The sequence below is a fragment of the Nematolebias whitei genome, chromosome 13, assembly GCF_014905685.2.
Source record: "Nematolebias whitei isolate Nwh7 chromosome 13, NemWhi1, whole genome shotgun sequence".
Lineage (NCBI taxonomy): Eukaryota > Metazoa > Chordata > Actinopteri > Cyprinodontiformes > Rivulidae > Nematolebias > Nematolebias whitei.
In genome coordinates, this window is record NC_056510.1 from 16,004,461 (window position 1) to 16,022,164 (window position 17,704).

Genomic DNA, 17,704 nt, shown 5'->3' on the forward strand with positions numbered 1-17,704 from the left:
TATATATATATATATATATATATATATATATATATATATATATAGTTTTAGAATAATATATATAGTTTTAGAATAATATATACGTTCATTTTAATTATGTCATTTTCAGGAGAGGCTTTGCATATTACAGTAAGACGGTTGCAAACCACATAGTGCATCCATTACAACAGCATGGCTTTGCAGTAGAAGAGTCCAGGTGCTGAACTGACCTCCCTGCAGCCCAGACATTTCATCAACTAAACATATTTGATCTATCCTGGAATGAAAAATCTGAAAAGGAAGAGCCAGAACTGTTGAACAGGTAGAATCCTACATCAGACAAGTGTAAGACAACATTCCTCACCAAAACTCCAGCAACTGGTCCCCTAAGTTCCAAGACATTTACAAAGTGTTACTGAACAAAGAGGAGATGCTTCTCCATCACAGCTGACATCATAGTCAAGATTCCCTTTTTAACATGGTTAATCTGGTTGAACAGTTTTCTGTAAAAATGGTCAAACAAAATGACTGACAAAGCAGTCGGACAAAGCTTCTCCAAAAAAAAGTTTGGAAAATCTTTCGAAAGCCCTAAAATATTGATCAAGATCACCCTCGTAGATTACAGAAAATCTGGCTTCTTGGAGGCAAAATCCAAAGAAAGAAGGAATTACTCAATATTTTACCTCTTCTGTAACAAAGTGACAGGCTTTTAATGTGAAATAAAGTGATATAGCAAGAGTTAATGACTCACAACTAACATTTTCATATTCCCAATGTAAATACAGTTAAATTTTATAGTATGTTGCTTCTTTGAGATGCTTGGTGTGAGCTTTTCAAACCCGTATGTGTAGAAAACTACCTGAAGCTCTTCAATAGATGACTTTAAAAAAGACAATCCTTCTCTGTTGGTAAGGTTTACAGTTTAGTCTGTCTGCCTTGTTGCTTGGCAACATCAAAGAAGACACAGTGGCATTATACGTGACCTTCTTTGTGAGCTCACTGAATATATCAATCCTATTATTTTGATGTGCCGCCTCGAAGATGATATCATGGTGACCTGATAAAAATGTGACTTAATGTCACTGAGAGAAACATCCACATCTGAGGATGCTAACACATCCACATTAAAGGTCAAGTCACTAATTATAATTTTTGGAGAATTTATTCATTTCTTTTTGCATACATACACTTGCAATGAGGTAATGAAACTTTCTGAATCAATGTCTAATAAAAGCAACGTGAGACTTTGGGTCACAAAGCAAATACAGGTCGACTACTTTTGTCTTCATAATGATTCGTAAGATAAACCCATAAAGATCACTGAGTTGTGTATCCAAAGCATCAGCATTTATTTTGCCAGAATAATATAAAAGAACCAACTTTTCTCCTGATTACTGAAAATGTGCTCTTTCTAGCCCAAAAACAATGTTTATCCAGAGAATACAGGGCAGAAGTAACTACTTGTAAAGTAGGTGAAGTATGTAATACAGTGTTCAAGTTCATACGGTTCACTGCACCAGCTTTTCGTTCCTCAGATATGTATCTCTTTTCCTCTGAGGAACGGCACCAACGGTGAGGCAGTTTCCAGTTATAGCAGCCCGATGCTTGTTAAAGCAGGGTGCTCCAGCAACTGCTGACACCCCACCAGAGGCAACTGCAGTGCAGATTTGACTACACTTTTTCATGTCTCATGTTGCCAGTTTTGATTTAAAACATTCATATTCTGTTTTATCAAATAGCCTAGCTATGTCCTTTTTTAAATTATCCTACAAGGACAAATATAAGAGACTGAACCCAAACAGATAAAGGAGGAAATGTTTCAAAGAGAAGCAACCCTGTATGCTTTAAGAATACTTAAAAGTTGGAGCAGTGACACAGGAGGATTAATGTTGTGTTGTGATGACACTAAAAATGTATTTTTATGAGCAATATAAAGATTATCAATTTATACCAACACAGACATGCACAATGTGATTGGATCATATATAAGTAGATGAAGTTGTGAGTATTACCCACTAAGCAAAGTACTGCAACAGCACCAGTATAAACGGCAACAAACACTGACAGTGTGCTTCACTCTGATCACGGGGATCATTTAATATTGCTGGGAGAAAAAAGGTAAACTTTTTTTATTATTATTTTAAAAATAAAGAATTTATATTGCTGCTTAAAGCTGAGTTACTGAAAAAGTGTTATGCACATCTGATGCCTGACAGGTTATTATTTTAGCTGTAGGCCTCATTTTTTATGTATTGGTTTTCTTGTATCCAGGTCTTGTGAAAGTGCAATGTAAGTTTAAGACAATACCTGTTTGTGAGTAGTCATTTATATTAGGCAGCAAAGTAATTTAAATAAAATCATTGTTTTGCTTTGCCATATTTATCACATTGAATATCCTTATGTTGAATTAAACTCATTTTAAATTGCAATGTATCAGTGAACTCACTCCCCTCCCAATGAAGTCATTGGGGTCTTTATTTGCCTAGCTAACAAGAGATACTGTATGTAAGCTGAAAAAGAGAATGGGTCATAATACTGCCTGTGTGAATCCAAGAATGCCAGTTGTTAATGTCCTTAAAATTGTTGTTTGTATTGTTAATTGTTTTAAATGTTATTTTTTGATGTGAGCTTCTGACCTCTTTACCAGGTCACCCTTGGATAAGAGATCTTGATCTCAATGAGCTTTTATCTGATTAAATAAAGGTGATATCTGTTGTAGGTGGCACTTTAAATGACCTCAGTTTGAAGAAATAGCTACCCATGGCAGCCAAGAACATGACATTTTAAAACTATGCTGTTTTTTTGTAAATACAATGGCAGCCGCAGCAGAAGCTACCATTTCTATTGGGAATATACAAAAATAAAACTACTGCCAGAATAAAGAGTATTTGCAGGGACCACTACAAAACTTTTGAGACTGAAGTTGTTTTAGGAAGGCAGCAAAGCAGTTTAGTCTTGCAATAGCTAAAGGTTTATCAGTTTGTTTATTTTTTGCCATTTTATAAAGCATAGACCAAATGTTTGAGTACTGGTAAATGGACTGTGCTTATATAGCACCTTGCTATCTTATCGATACTAAAAGTGCTTTACAGTACGACCTATGCCCTCATTTACCTCCACACACACATTCATAAAGCACTCTACTACATCTTTACAGACTAATCAGTGCTTTAGATCACATACAGTACATGGATGGGACACACATCAGAGGCAATGTGGGGTTCATTGTCTCGCCCAGCATGTCTTCAGCGTGTGACTGCTGGTGGAATCGAACCCCTAACTCTCCCATTGGAGGACGACTGCTCTAACCACTCATCCACAGCTAACCAATTATATAAATGAGGTTAAGGGGTGTTTTTTCTTTTAATGTGCGTGATGTGACTAGAGTGATAAAGCTTTTCTTTTTTGCCAAGAAAAATGTTGTTCAGTTTATTTTGTGTCCTAATGCTATTTTTATATTAGACTTTCTGTAATACAGTTAAATAAATCTACTCTTAAATGTATTAAACCAGAAAGGAACCGCCAAGAGCATTAACATATGCATATGTTGTTTTGTTAGTTACACAGCGACAGTATATGTAATCTGATATTTAACCAGATGGCTTTCAAAGACAAACAAAAAAACAGATAAAGTTAGTTATGTTTAACAGAATCCATGCCTTAAAGTCATTGTTTCTGTAATGAGCGTCCAGCAGGGTGTATAGTGACTGCAGCCACTATTAAAAGATTATGGCTCTCAAGTGTGACGTTGTCTTTCTCAAGTGCAATGAATGTGTCTGCTAATGTGAAAATGATGTCCTAATACTAAAGTAAGACATTTACCATAATGCTATGGTCACTTTCATCTGTTTATTTATTTAAAAACAATTGGAATCTCAAGAGATTCAAAACGTGTACAGCTAAAGGTGGCGTGACACAAAGTGATTTCTTCTTGTAAATGTGAACTATGCACACCCAGATTATTTGGAATCATCACTGAAGTTCCTTTATTATGTTAGTTATTTTGTATCCCTCTGATTTATTCAAATTTGCTGAAACAGACTGAGTCAATGGGGAACGTGTTTCAGCAGCAAAGCGAATGTTTGCATCATCTTGCACCTTTAATCTGATAGTTATTACTTCAAAACAGAGAAATTAAAGTGTGCAGTTTGTTAATGACCATGAATATTGTGTGTTTAGCCTCTCGTATCTTAATTTTAATATTAACCTTTGAAAAAGTATGTAGTAACCTTTTCACTTAGCTGTGTTTTGTTGTTGTTTGTTTTAAGCAGTAATAAGTACAACTAAAGTTTTTTGCAAGTCAGAAACCATCATTCGTTTTACCCTCAAGAAGCTTACAGCACTTATACTTGCATCATTTTAAAGACATTAGTCTTCATCTCTTTTCCTTGGTAAGTGTGCTCCTGCTTCTTGACCTTTTGCTCTACTACAGATGAATAGTTAAGGTTAATGAGTTGACCTAAAAGATAAATGTTAGTTGTTGCATCATGACCTTAAAGCAGACAAATCCACTTCCTCGTATTCAGAGTCGAGTTGTTAATTTCAACAGTAAAATAAGACAAAGTTCAAGCAGTCTGCATTCTATTCTGCTTAACTTGTAAAGTAGTTATTTAATGCTATCGCAACCAAAACAAAGACTTAAAAGGAAACAAACGACATGAAGCTAAATTTCACAAAAGTAAAATTTGCTGCTACACATCTATTTCATTATTATTATTATTATTAGACCTTTATTTATACAGGTTCGTTCCCATGAGCCTCGAAGACTCATTTACAAGAAAGGCCAGATTACCTACAGGCAGATGAGAAAAAGAGAACACAAGGATGGAGGAAGCAAAAAATAAAATAAAATCAAGTCTCACACCATTTCCTGGGAAACTGTGTGAAAGATGAAAAAAAGACCTCGCAACATAAAGCTGCAACATACAATGACATCATGATACATTTATGCATAGAGGTCATCAAAGCCAATGAGTTATCCATAAACACTCCAGAGTTCCAAAGTCCTGATAAGATGGTACAGTGTCTATCAGCATCATTGTTCTGATAAGGCCACAGACGCTCTCTGGGGTGGGGGCAGAGCTTCATAGTTCATGTATCCTCCAGGAGCAATTTGAGATAAGTTGGTCTGTCCAAATCCAGCGGGGAGGCCAAATTCAGATAAACAACAATTGTTTGGGCCGCCAGACTCTGTTTTCTGCCTTCAAGTTCTGCTGGTACACTCAATGAATCCAAACAGCCAGATTAGTGGACATTCCACCCAGTCCGTGCTCAATTTAGCCTTCTCCAAGATTGAATTCTTCATGCTGGTGAGTTCCAGGAGCCGCAAGTGGCCTACGATTCTCAGAAATCGTGTCCAGCTTGCGGTTGAGCTCGGTAAGCATATGAGTTTGAGAGCTCGAGGAACAAATTAATCCTTCACATAAGGTTGGCAGCTTTACCATGGCCGAAACTGCTGCCACCGGCTTCCTAATTTGTCGATATCCAAGGTATCCACTGATTCCAAACAGCAGAAACCCTGTTATCATAAATCCAATAATGTACACACCTTCTACATCCTCCACTGACAGAACACAGGCATGCCATCTTCCACTCATTCCAGGAATCCATAACATGCCCAGCTGCATGGGTTCGTTCAGGACATGAGGGCTCTCGAGCACCTTGTTGTCTGATGGGGAAAAAAAAATCAATTGTGTTGAGGGACCAGCTGACCAAATCCATAATAATTTCCAATCCAGAGAATGTGTACAAGGTTGACAGGACAAGAGTGCAAAAAACGGGGGGGGGGGGGGGTAGAGTAAGAGCAACCGTCTTCATCAACTGCTAAAGAGAGAATGAATAAATATATAAAATAGTTATAAATAGACTATAAAATAGTTTACCTTTTATTATACAGACCACCCACTGGTACTAAGTCTTTAAAAGCTCTACGAAAATATCATCCTTTTTCACTGGCTGTTTTATTCAAGCAGAGAATGAAACCTGTTGTTACATTGTTTAACTTTTTTTGCTTTTTTCTTGTTGTATTTTAACATTTGTTCAACTAAATTTGACAAGCTCAGCTGGTTTTCAAGTTGCATAGAAATTAATATTCACATTGTTTTAAATAATGCTCAGTACTTTGCAAAAAGCTGCTAAATATTAAGATAAACATGGAACAACACAAATTGCAACAAAGATTGACAAAATTAGAATGGGTGGTTTATGGCATTATTTTTTTTCATACTTTAGCATTTTACAGTGTATGAGCATTTATACGTATCCGACCACATTTTATTCAGATTTTTTAAAAACTAAATATAGAGCATTACATTTAAGAGAAAAATGGTAAACTGTCTGCTATCGTTAATGTAGACCATCTAAACAGATTAGTTCATTAGATCCTTAGATTAAAAAATCAGAGGCAACCCAATCAACTGTACATGTTCAGCCAATATTTTGTAAACTCATTTGTGTGTGTTGTAGTGTGTTTTTTGGGTCCCACAGGGTGTGGTTGAATGGGGCAGTCACTTTCATGTTGGACCACTCACCTCCCAGTACCTTATGGGTACTGAAGACACACACTTGACAGATGGAAGTCTCAGGAAGTCTGAGCTGAAAAGACGGATGCATTTAAAATATTTCCCCAAGGGCAGCTCACACACAGAGAACACACTTTTACCCCTGTGGTGCAGTAATTACCGTTTGTTGATTTATGTAATGGACAGAAGAAATGGCTGTTTGTGTGAGCACACTTTGACTTATGATAATCTTCTGGAAAAAAATGAATAAATAAATACTTGAGGGGTGTGAGGCATGCGATACAGCGTTTGTTTTTGACAACCTGTAAAACTCTTTTCACGCTTTAAACTTTAAGGTAAAGCACTTTTCCTGGATTGCATTTGTTTGCTGTAAACCATTAATGAAGGACCACAACATGTGATGGTGTTTTTTTTTATGAAATGCAATTGTGTGAGGTTGATTGCCAAGATTGTTTATCCCCTACCTTACTACATTAATGCTCATGAACAAAGCTCCTCTACAAAATGTACCTTAAGTTTTTAATGCAAAATAAGAGGATATACAGAGTTGGGGGAAACATATTTTTCATTTTTTTGTGTGTTTTTAACGCCAAAGGAAGAGTTGCAGAAGTGGCAACTTGTCCCAGAAAATGAATAAACTTACATTTGCACAGTGCAGTCGATGTGTCAAATGGCTTTTACAGCACAGCAGAGAAACTAAGCAAAGCACTAATGTGGTTAAAATTGCACCTGCAGCACAGCAGGCAGCGCAAATGGAGTTAGAGCAAAAGATGGAACACTTTAAAGAAATCTTGACATCTGGGAAAAAAAAGGGGGGAACAAGTATTAAAGAACTTTTATTTTAAAGTCAACTGAGTGGTTTCACGGTAAAAGCTGAAAAGTTGTGAAATGACCTGAAATCAGCACGATTAGATGAGAGGGAAAAATTAAATAGTGATAAAACAGTATAATGAGATTCAGGACAAATATAATCCCACATTTTACTTCATATAATTAAGTGTATGACTTAAGAAGAGACCAAATTTAGTATACAAACAACGTGGGTGTGAATAAATGGGAAAAAAAATGAATGAATGAACTAGAGAAAAACATTATAGAACCTACAGAAGATTAATAGTTGACATACAAGTGGAAATAGCTTACCATGTGTGATTATTGAGGTTTTACACATCTAAAAGAACACACACTGAGAAAGAAACTGACAGCATAAATTGACATGAAACAGAATTTCTCTCTTGTTTAGACTCAGGTGGGATTCTTCCTGTTATAAAATCTCGAGCTCATACACGCAGCACGACCTTCCTGCCTCCGGCTCCGTGAAGAGAAACACAGCAGCCTACCTCTAGTTTTAGATGGTCCTTAACAGCAGAGCGAGCACAGCGACCTCCTTTTTCCCAGCATCAAGCAGCAAACAGAGCAGTTCCCTGATGAGGCCCTCAAGGAGCCTCTACCACCCCGCTATTTCAGCTTAGGGGAGAAGACGTAAAGAAAATAAAGATAGATGAAAGTAAAGGAGGGATGATGGGAACGAAAGGTGGAAATAACTCGAGAGTGAGAACTGAATAAAGGCAGAACAAAACTGTAAAGGCAGGAGCGCAGCTGAGAAAACGCAAGAAACAATTGAGATTTGCAAGAAAAGAAGACTGAAGAGGCGTGCAGATTATTTTCCCTCCTTGTTTTTCTGTTTTGCTCACCTTTGTATTCTTCCACCTGCTACTTCTTGTGTTTTTAATTTCTCTTGTCTTTTTTTTTTTAAATCAAAGTAGAGTTTCAGCATTGTAAACAGTCAGGTACAGGTTACTCTAAGCCTTATCCTGCTGTGATTTATTTCAATGTTCTTATCAACACATCCAGAAATCTGTCTTTACTTTTACTCTTCATCTGACCAACACATTTGTGGAATGAAAGGCCTAGAGTGCTCAAAGTGTGTGTTGTGTATGACTCTCAGCTACTATTGCACCAAATGTTGGCACGTCTGTACAAAATGACTCAGTTATAGCTATGTTTGTCTTTTCTAAGCTCAGTTTGCTGTGATGACCTTGTCGAACTGAATAAAATCCAAAGCCAACAAAGTTAATTCAGTTCCTCTGGATGGTTTATTTTTGTTGAAACCTTTCATCTTTCATCCAAAAGACTTCATCAGCCCGAGAAGCCACAACAAACAGTCTTAAAAGCACCTTCACATAGTGGGCCAACCAGTTTGATGGTGATAAGATGGTTTCTGGAGCCCTCCCTCTCCCCCACCGACTCGACTGAGGCAGCCATGGCCAAAGTGGTTCAAAACATCAAAGTCCATGCTCAATAATCCTCGGCTCCTCGGCCTGATGAAGTCTTTTAGACTGAACCGTTTCAACAAAAAGAAACCATCCAGAGGACCTGACTTAATTTTGTTGGATTTTTTTAACCTGGATTATTTAGCATGAACTTTTATGTTAAATCCAAAGCCAAATCAGTTTTAGAGGTGCATACAATTTCACTAAAATATGTCCTGTGATTTACAAGATATTTTACTAACTGACAGAATTGACTCCAAATAGATGATGGCCACAATTTTTAACAAAGATCTTCAATCTACTAGCATTAAGAATATGTGTCGGTGATCACTCTCAGTTATTTTACACAAACGTTCTGGGGCCAATTTTTGCTTTGTGGGTTGAGGTGATGCTGGGCCAAAGTTACTGATACTAGACAACATCTTCTAAAGCAATGAGATATCATTTCTGTCATCAATACTTCAAAATTGGCAGCTGTGTCACTGATGACCTGAGGTTCTGCCAGTTTTGCTGTTTTTTTTTTAAATAATTTTATTTATATACAGTAGTCCCTCGTTTATCATGGGGTTTAGGGGACCATGCCCCCTGTGATAAGTGAAAATCCACAAAGTAGGATACAGTAGTCCAAGTTTAAGTGTCACTCCCAATCCCCCTCCTTCTGTGTAAATAAATAATTTAAATTTAAATACTATAATAGTTTAAATAATCCATGCTGCATGGATTGTTTATTTGAAATATTACAGTATTTAAATTTAAATGGTAGAGAAGAGAAGTGCAGCAGGACAGCAAAGGGTTAACCCTTCATGCAGCAGCTGTGCGGAGCAGAACCTCTTGATCAATTACATTTCTACATCTGAACATAGAAATTCTAAAATAATTAAAAATAATTTTTAACACTTTGATATTTTGTGATTATGACATTTTTACGATGTGACATACTTTGAATTTTAAGTTGGAAGATTTGGTCGATTGGTGCAGCTGGACAGCAAAGGGTTAACCCTTCACAAAGCTGCTTCAGCTGGAGGAGAAATGTGTTCATGGCAGAGAAGGAGATCACGACAGGCTGCAGAGGGAGCTTCTCCCTGCAGCTGTGGGCTGCACAAAGGTGCAGCCGGGGCTAAATCATTTAAAATAATTTATTTTAAATAAACAATCCATCAATCAGCCAATTGTGACCAATCTTACTATGAAAAAAACGAGAAAGAGTGAGTTTGTGAAAGTCAAAGCGCAAAATAACAAGGTACTATACACTGTATACTACTGTACTACTATTAGACTACTATATACAGTATATATATATTGTTTGTTTTCTTCATGTTGCCTTAAATAACAGTCAATGCAATTTTAAACTTGTAAAATTAATATTCTGGAAGAACAAATCACAGCTAATGAACTATTTATTTCACTTGGTCAGCAGGCATGTTCCATTTTACAGAGTGGTAAAGCTTGATTTACAGCAACAAACTCTATTATATCTGTGAACATTTATTCATAATCTCATTATAATATTGATTGTAATTCAACTATCAGATGTGCAACTTCAAAATGTAAAAAAAAAAATAGGCTCATCTGTTTCACGTTTAGTTGGATTTATTGTCTAGGTGGTTGTGTATGATTTGCGCAACCCTTTCCAAACACAGGGGCAGGCATCTAAGGCATCCTGTGCAGACACAGACAGAACGTCTCCTGCTCACAGCACTTCCAATGTTTTGTCACAGACGCTCAGGAAATGCTCATTCCTGTTCCGACATGAAACGAAATCCCTATTCCACAAAGAGACGCCTCTATAGGAATGATTTTCCTAGCTTTGTTTGAAGGAACTGCATAACGCCTTAATCCAGTGTACACCTTTGGGATGGGCTTACATTGAGACTATGAACCTTACCACCCAGCATCAGTGCTTGACCTCAAAATCTTCTGGAGCAAAAGAATGGGAGCCATAATGTGGGATTAAGGAGCAGAGTTCAGACTCTTGGATGGAGTGCGCAGGTGTTCACACACACACACACAGCTCACATTCTTTTGACTGTGTGGTGTAAGATCCCATGGCAGTCAAACTTGGAACAGTGCATGGGGAAGTGGTAGTAACATCAAAAGCAGCATTAATTCTGTGTTTTCTTGATGTTTTTAAGTCTGTTTCCTCTTATTGCATCAACACAAATCTCAGTCAGACAGTGGAACCTCGGGCTGTTCTCTGCTGTGTAGCATCTGGGGAGAATCACTAAATGTGAGTGTATGACAAGAGTGTGTGTGAAGATCTGTGTCGCATTCAGCTCATCTTTGAAAACAAGAAATAGTTTAGTTTATTTTTTTCCTTTTTGCATTACACCACACGTTTGTTTACCAGGTTCTTATTTCTGATAACATGGTTTACAGCAGCCGTTGCCTCCTAAAACAACATAGATGGTGTGTTGAGCTCTGCAGTTTTACTTTGGGTATGTCTGAAGATTGAGTTGTATTGAGATGAAAATCTGTGAGTCAGAGATGAGAGAACTTAAACAGGATGACACAATATGTATGTTGTTGTTTTTTGGTAGATTTATTTATTTAGCGTTTTCTGTCAAACACCTGATTCAGTCGTTTTTCTATAATCTACAGCAGTTCTGATCTTTTGAAGTGAGGTTCTGTTAGAAAAAAATCCATGAACAATTCTATCTTGCATCAAAGTTCATGCTCAATAATCCAAGTAAAAATCCCACAATGTTCACAATGTTTTTTTTATTTTTTTATGAGACGTTTCATACTTCATCCAAAGGACTTCTTCAAATCTGAGGAGTCACCAAACAAACTGAGTCCCACAAACAGCACACTCCCATGGTGGAAAAAAAAAAAACAGTTTGCTGGGGATAAGATGGCCTCCGAGGTCCACCCTCTCCCCCATCAACTCCTCTGAGGCAGGCATGCCAAAGTGGTTCAAAACATCAAAGTTCATGCTCAACAATCCAGGTAAAAATCCAACAATGTTCAGTCAGGTCATCTGGGCCTGAAAAAAGAAACCGTCCTCAGTGGGACTCAGTTTGTTTGGTGGCTCCTCCCATTTGAAGAAGTCCTTTGGATGAAGGATGAAATGTCTCAGCAAAAGAAGATACTATTTTACATGTTGAAGAAAGCCATTTCAATGGTCCTAGTTGGAGAAACAGAATTTAAGTTTACTTGGATTAATGAGCTGATAACTAGTCTGAGCAGGACAATGGACAATAGAAGATTTCTGCTAATTTTCAAAATTTCACAACTGTTTGTGCACTGTTTTTATTTTTATATACAACACGTAAGATATAAATTGTTCATAACTTTTCCACAAAACCCACTTCAAAGGTTTGAACCATCCCTTTAACATATTTATTGTCTCCCCCTCCCCCATGCTGTCACGTAGTTTGTCTCACTTCTGCAAATGTCAAACAGTGACAGCAGAGAGGGCTTTGCCGCTCAAATTCAATACATTTCTTGAAACAATAGGTCCTTGATTTCACACAGATGTTGACAAAGGCAGGCTTACAGTTTCAAAGCTTCCTGTATCTTCATGATGTTTACCAGTTGTTCCGTCTCTGACACAAATAACATTACTGCCGTGCCTTCTGTCACAGCCGGTGTAGCGTCTACAAAGCTGGATCTCACATTCGGCGGGTGTAATCTGACGTCTTTGATGTGTGAGATGAGATGCAGACCTTCAGATGGCCAACTCTGAGCAAGACGTACATGTGATAAATCTATTTTTATTAGGTACAGACACAGATACAATAATGCCCTCCTTTGGTAATTAAGAGTATGCTTGTTTCAGACATCTTCCAGAATTGACTTTTTTTTATAGTACAGTATCTATGACTCTAAGGTTCTGATCTTTGATACTCTTGGTTTCAATTGCTAAGCATAACAATTCCTTTGTTCATTTTAATTCCTTACCAAGTTGTGTTACGTATCTTCCCCTTAACACAAAGTGCAATAATTTGACACCGATCTTATTATCGCAACAGAGACTTTTATTGTGATCTTGTGCTTTAATTGAGTCTAACCCTCCCAACTTTTCTTTATTCCTAAACTGTCAATCAAACAAGTTCACTAGTTCTTTTTTTGCTACCATTACTTTTAATATTATTTTTTGCTTTGGATACAAGATTTAGGCTTTTTTTATAAAACAGTTATGGAAAATAACCACACAGACTAGTCCGTCTTTTTGTTGCCTCTGATTGCTCAAAATTACAGATGGAACCAGCTACATCGTTCATAGACAGGCGTCGCTATAGCATGGGCATGAAGCACAACACATTACATTTGTGACTGATGTCTCTCTCCTATTATTTTCAAAATATATTGAATTAAGTCGGTTTAGCAATTCTTTTTGGGGTTATCTATTTTTTGAGCTGTATCTTCCTTCAACTTATCCACCTGCTGTATAGGAAATTTTCACCCAAAATCCTGTGGGTGTCGTAATGTTTCCTGCCTATCAAACTGCCATGTTTAACATTTTGGTTAGATGCAATTAGAGTAATGGCAACAAAAGTCCTGTTTTTGTGAAGGCTGCTAGTAACAAAGGGTAATTTGGTAAAACTGATGTTTTCTAGGTTGCCTGTTACAACACTGTTTCAATTCTGTGTGTGTTTTTAACCCCGTGTTCATCGGTCGGTTTCAAATGGGTGAATATTTATCATTCAAAATTACATCACTGGTAATCTAAAAATTGCTAAAGGACTAAAGTAAGAAAAATCAGCAAAAAGTCTGACAAAGCCCAAAACTACATAAAAAGATTTATAAGAATGTTTTCATTTTTTTTAAGCATAGTTTAGCTGTAAAGACAGCAGAGTTGTCACAGTTAGATTATTACCCCACCCCACCCCAATTTATAATAATTTAACTTTCTCATATCCCGCTACTGTAAACAGAATATTTTGACATTATTAATAAGGACAGAGATTATTTTGTAAACCGTTTTAAACCACTCATTTAGAAAGAGAATTGAGAGAACTTACACCGGGAGATTTGCAACATTTGCTGCAGCATAAATTTTTAGTTCATCTATTTATTTATTTAACTCATAATGTCATATATCTGTTGAGGGTGCGGGTAAATGGAGCAGTACATGTCTCTCACTGACATGTGATAAGTGAGACACCGCAGACCCCGATTTTGATGAAACTCCAGGGAGTCATGCTTCACGCAGGTCTGGCATTTTCAAAATTACTCTGTTTGGCCCACTGTAGGAGCAGCAATTACCTGGCAAACATTTTAATAACCAGCCATATCTCACATACTGCTGAGGGGAATATCCAGTTACCCATGCTCTACAAATTACTCTCAAGGGCCAACACATTGAAACACATTAGATTTATTACTGCTTTAGTTGTTTTTTTTACCTGTTTCCTTCCCCCTTTTTTTTTTTCTAATTTACTAGTCCAGGTCACTACCTTCTTTGCTCTCTTCGTTTAATGTATCATGATAATTACAATGATGGCCAAATGTCAAATAGTATTTATTTATTTTTGTCTTAAATCAAAACATGTTAGAAAAGATGGATTTTCAGCCTCTAATATATATATAAAAATTGAAGCTTAAACCTTTAAGGCTAAGGTTTGTGGGGGGTAGTTATCTCATTATTTCACCACTGTGGCACTAATAATAGACATCAAATCTTTTAATGATCTGCAGGGGCCTCAAAATGCATTTACTTTGTAGTGTCCTTAAGCAAGACTTTTATGTTAAAGACACACCTGTCAGCTAATCTTTTAATTAATACCTCTGTCAGGCTACAATAGTGTAAATAAATCACCCAGTTCCCATGGGGCTTGTGCTTTCAAGTTGAAATATGTGAGCAAAATACAAAAAGTAGAAATATAGATAGCTCAAGTGTAGCAAGTTTTATATCATATTGCACCTCTAAACAAGCTGGTACATTTATTGGAAATATAATATTTATTTATCTGATTTTTGATACATTCAATATGTACACATTATGCAATATTAATTTACTATATTAATAACTTTTATAATGATTGTATTGCTTTAGGTCATGGTGAGCTTAACATTATGACAGTATGGAATTACAATTTGGCAGCACAACGGCTCAGTGGTTAACACCGTTGCCTTACAGCAATAAGGTCCTACGTTCAATACCTGGTTGGACCTGGGGTTTTTCTGTGTGGAGTTTGCATGTTCTTCTCGTGCTTGCATGGGTTTTCTCTGGGTACTCCAGTTTTCTCCCACAGACCAAAAACATGCATGCTAGGCTGCCTTCAGGCCCAAGACTCAAATGCAAAAGAGATCTGTGATCTCAGTGGGATTTGCCTAGTTAAATAAAGGTTAAATAAAACAATAAATCAATCAAATCATTGAAGTGGAATGATCTACAATCATTCCACTTCGATATTATACTCATTTTAATGTGACTCTGCAAGAAAAGCAGCAGAGTTCATGGTTCATAATCTTATTTTGTGCAAGTCATTTGAATGTTATAGACACTGTGATTAATTCCCAGGGAATCCTTGAGACATGCTTATCTTCTGTGACTCCTTGGCATCTCTACTGGCAGCTGTCCTGGTTCATCTCAGCTGGGTTCTGATAAGCACTAGCTGAGGCACAAAGCAGGGGGGAAGGCCCTTGATGAGTTAGCAGCATTAAAGACAAGTTTACTGCTTTGTATTGATTTTTGCTTTAAGAGCTTAGTCAAGGAAGTGTCTCTATAACCTTAAATGGTGTGTTTATTTTACAGAACATCCCAGCGCTACCGTGTGGTAAAGCCCTCTACTCGTACGAGGGCAAAGAACCGGGGGACCTTCAGTTTTCCAAGGGTGACATCATCATCCTGCGACGCAAGGTGGATGACAACTGGTACCATGGCGAGCTTAATGGGAGTCACGGTTTCCTCCCAGCAAGTTACATCCAGCTGCTGCGGCCACTGAGTCAAACCCCACCCCAGGGCAAAGCGCTGTATGACTTTGAGGTCAAAGACAAAGACCAAGACAAAGACTGTCTGGCCTTCAGCAAGGTAACACACACACAGTGCACACAAAACCCTAAAGACAGCGTCATTAAATAAGATGCAGCATAAATAAGGAATTATTGGGCAGGAATATAAATAATTTAGTAGAAGAAACACACCTACCTGTCACTTTATACAAGACTAATGGGTTGCTTGTTTTACTAATAATTTATTTAATCTGACTCTTTGCTGCAAAATGGATTTATAATCTGTACACAGTTAAAGCAAATTATTTAGCTTAATTCAAATTGTTAACTGTGAAATACTATGATTTTTTTTTTTTTTTGCCATACAGTGATGTGATGAGTTGTTTGTAAACACTTTGACAACTGTCAGATTTGATCATGTTATTTTGTTTTTAAACTAGCGTGACAGCTTAAAATTAATTTTCAGCAGTGTTTTTTTTGATGTGATGTATTTCCTGTGTGGAGATAAAATAACTCGGAAGGAAGATGCTCATTACCACTCTCCATGAGGGTTTAGCTCAAGTTGAATTTAAGACAAATGCAGATTTATTTATTTTTCAGGGTTGGGGATTGAGGAGATTTTGACAGCTGATTCTTTTTCTGTTCTTACATATAATTTATTTAGTATGTTTGGTTTAATTTTGATGCCATTATTGTATTTATGCATTTTCTGAGTCTAAAAGAAAAATCTTTAGTGTGATGTAACATTTTCATTTGCATCTGCATGCCTTTTAAAGTAGGTAATGAAGTGGCTGCAGAACAGAAGATTAAAACCCTTCCACAGCAGAGAGTCTCTGGTTGGATGTGAATGTCATATTGAATGTATTTTTAAAAACAAAGGGAGAGGAGAGATCTTAACTTTCTCTTCCATCCTGTTTATGAGACCTCAAACAAGAAACCAAAGTGTTATTTTGTTTGTACAGTTTATCGTTTATTTTGACATTTTAAACTGACTCCTCCGTGCTGAACTGAGTGCTCAAGACCTTCACTCTTACTGTCACTGCACTCTGAATATTTCCTGCAGCAACAGGAAGAGAAAGGTTATTATTTTTGTTCTGAATTATAGTCTCTGTTGCAATCATCCTAAGACAAGTCATCCAGATGTACAAGATAATGATAATGATCAATAAGTCACTTTATTTCACATCTTTGACTTGAGCTAATCAACAAGTCTATGATCGAAGATTGCATTAAGCCGTAAACGCACACAGAGACACATGGTGTGCTTTATTTGTGTTGTCATGCAGAACCAGTGAGTGTGATATTGTTTTCTCAGTGTGAGGGGTAATTACTCAGTATGACTAATATACAGCCATTTAACAGCATTATAGCTGCCATCCTGTAATGACCTAAAGTAAGACCTTGATGCGAGGAGAAAAGCAGCAGTGTGTGGGTGGCTGTTGTGAACAACAGAAAGATTTTTGATCCTGAGTAAGCAATAAGACATGCTAATTCATACCTTTATCTTTAAAAATATACACAGCTTGGATGTTATATCTATGACTGATATCTCAAGTAAATAATAGCTCATAAATCCCTCTTTTTTCAATGAGAGCTATTAAAATGGGATAGAAAAATAGATGAAAAATATAATAAATACGGTATTTAGTTTAGCATTTTTCCTGGGAATCCTCCCTGCCTCTCATTGCATCATGGGTTAAAACTAGGGGTGCACGTTATTGGATTTTTGGCCGATTTCCAATATGTCGATATGCCAATATGTTAAAACGCATTTGACCGATAACCGCTATCAGTACTGATATATATTTTTTTCCTAGACCTACTTACAGAGACTGCATAGCTTTCTCTGCTGTGGAATTAAAAATTTACATTTTTCTTTTTCATTCAACCTTTATTCGTTCAACCTTTATGCAGGTTAGTTCCCATTGAGGCTTGAGGACTCATTTACAAGAGAGACCTGTTATTCTGCATGGTCTTTGTCAATTTGGCCTGCTACCAAAATGCAGATGCCAAAATGGGGCTGAAAAGGATATA

The 17,704-nt window shown here is 36.9% G+C and overlaps 1 protein-coding gene across 1 annotated transcript in view; it reads left to right on the forward strand.

The window, feature by feature from the left end:
• LOC119419557 (E3 ubiquitin-protein ligase SH3RF3-like) overlaps positions 1 to 17,704 on the forward strand; it is a 111,221-nt gene that overhangs the window by 61,752 nt on the left and 31,765 nt on the right. Inside the window, exon 2 of the mRNA XM_037686902.1 lies at positions 15,474 to 15,749. Within this exon, the coding sequence (XP_037542830.1) occupies positions 15,474 to 15,749 (276 nt within the window). The remainder of the gene's footprint in view (positions 1 to 15,473; positions 15,750 to 17,704) is intronic.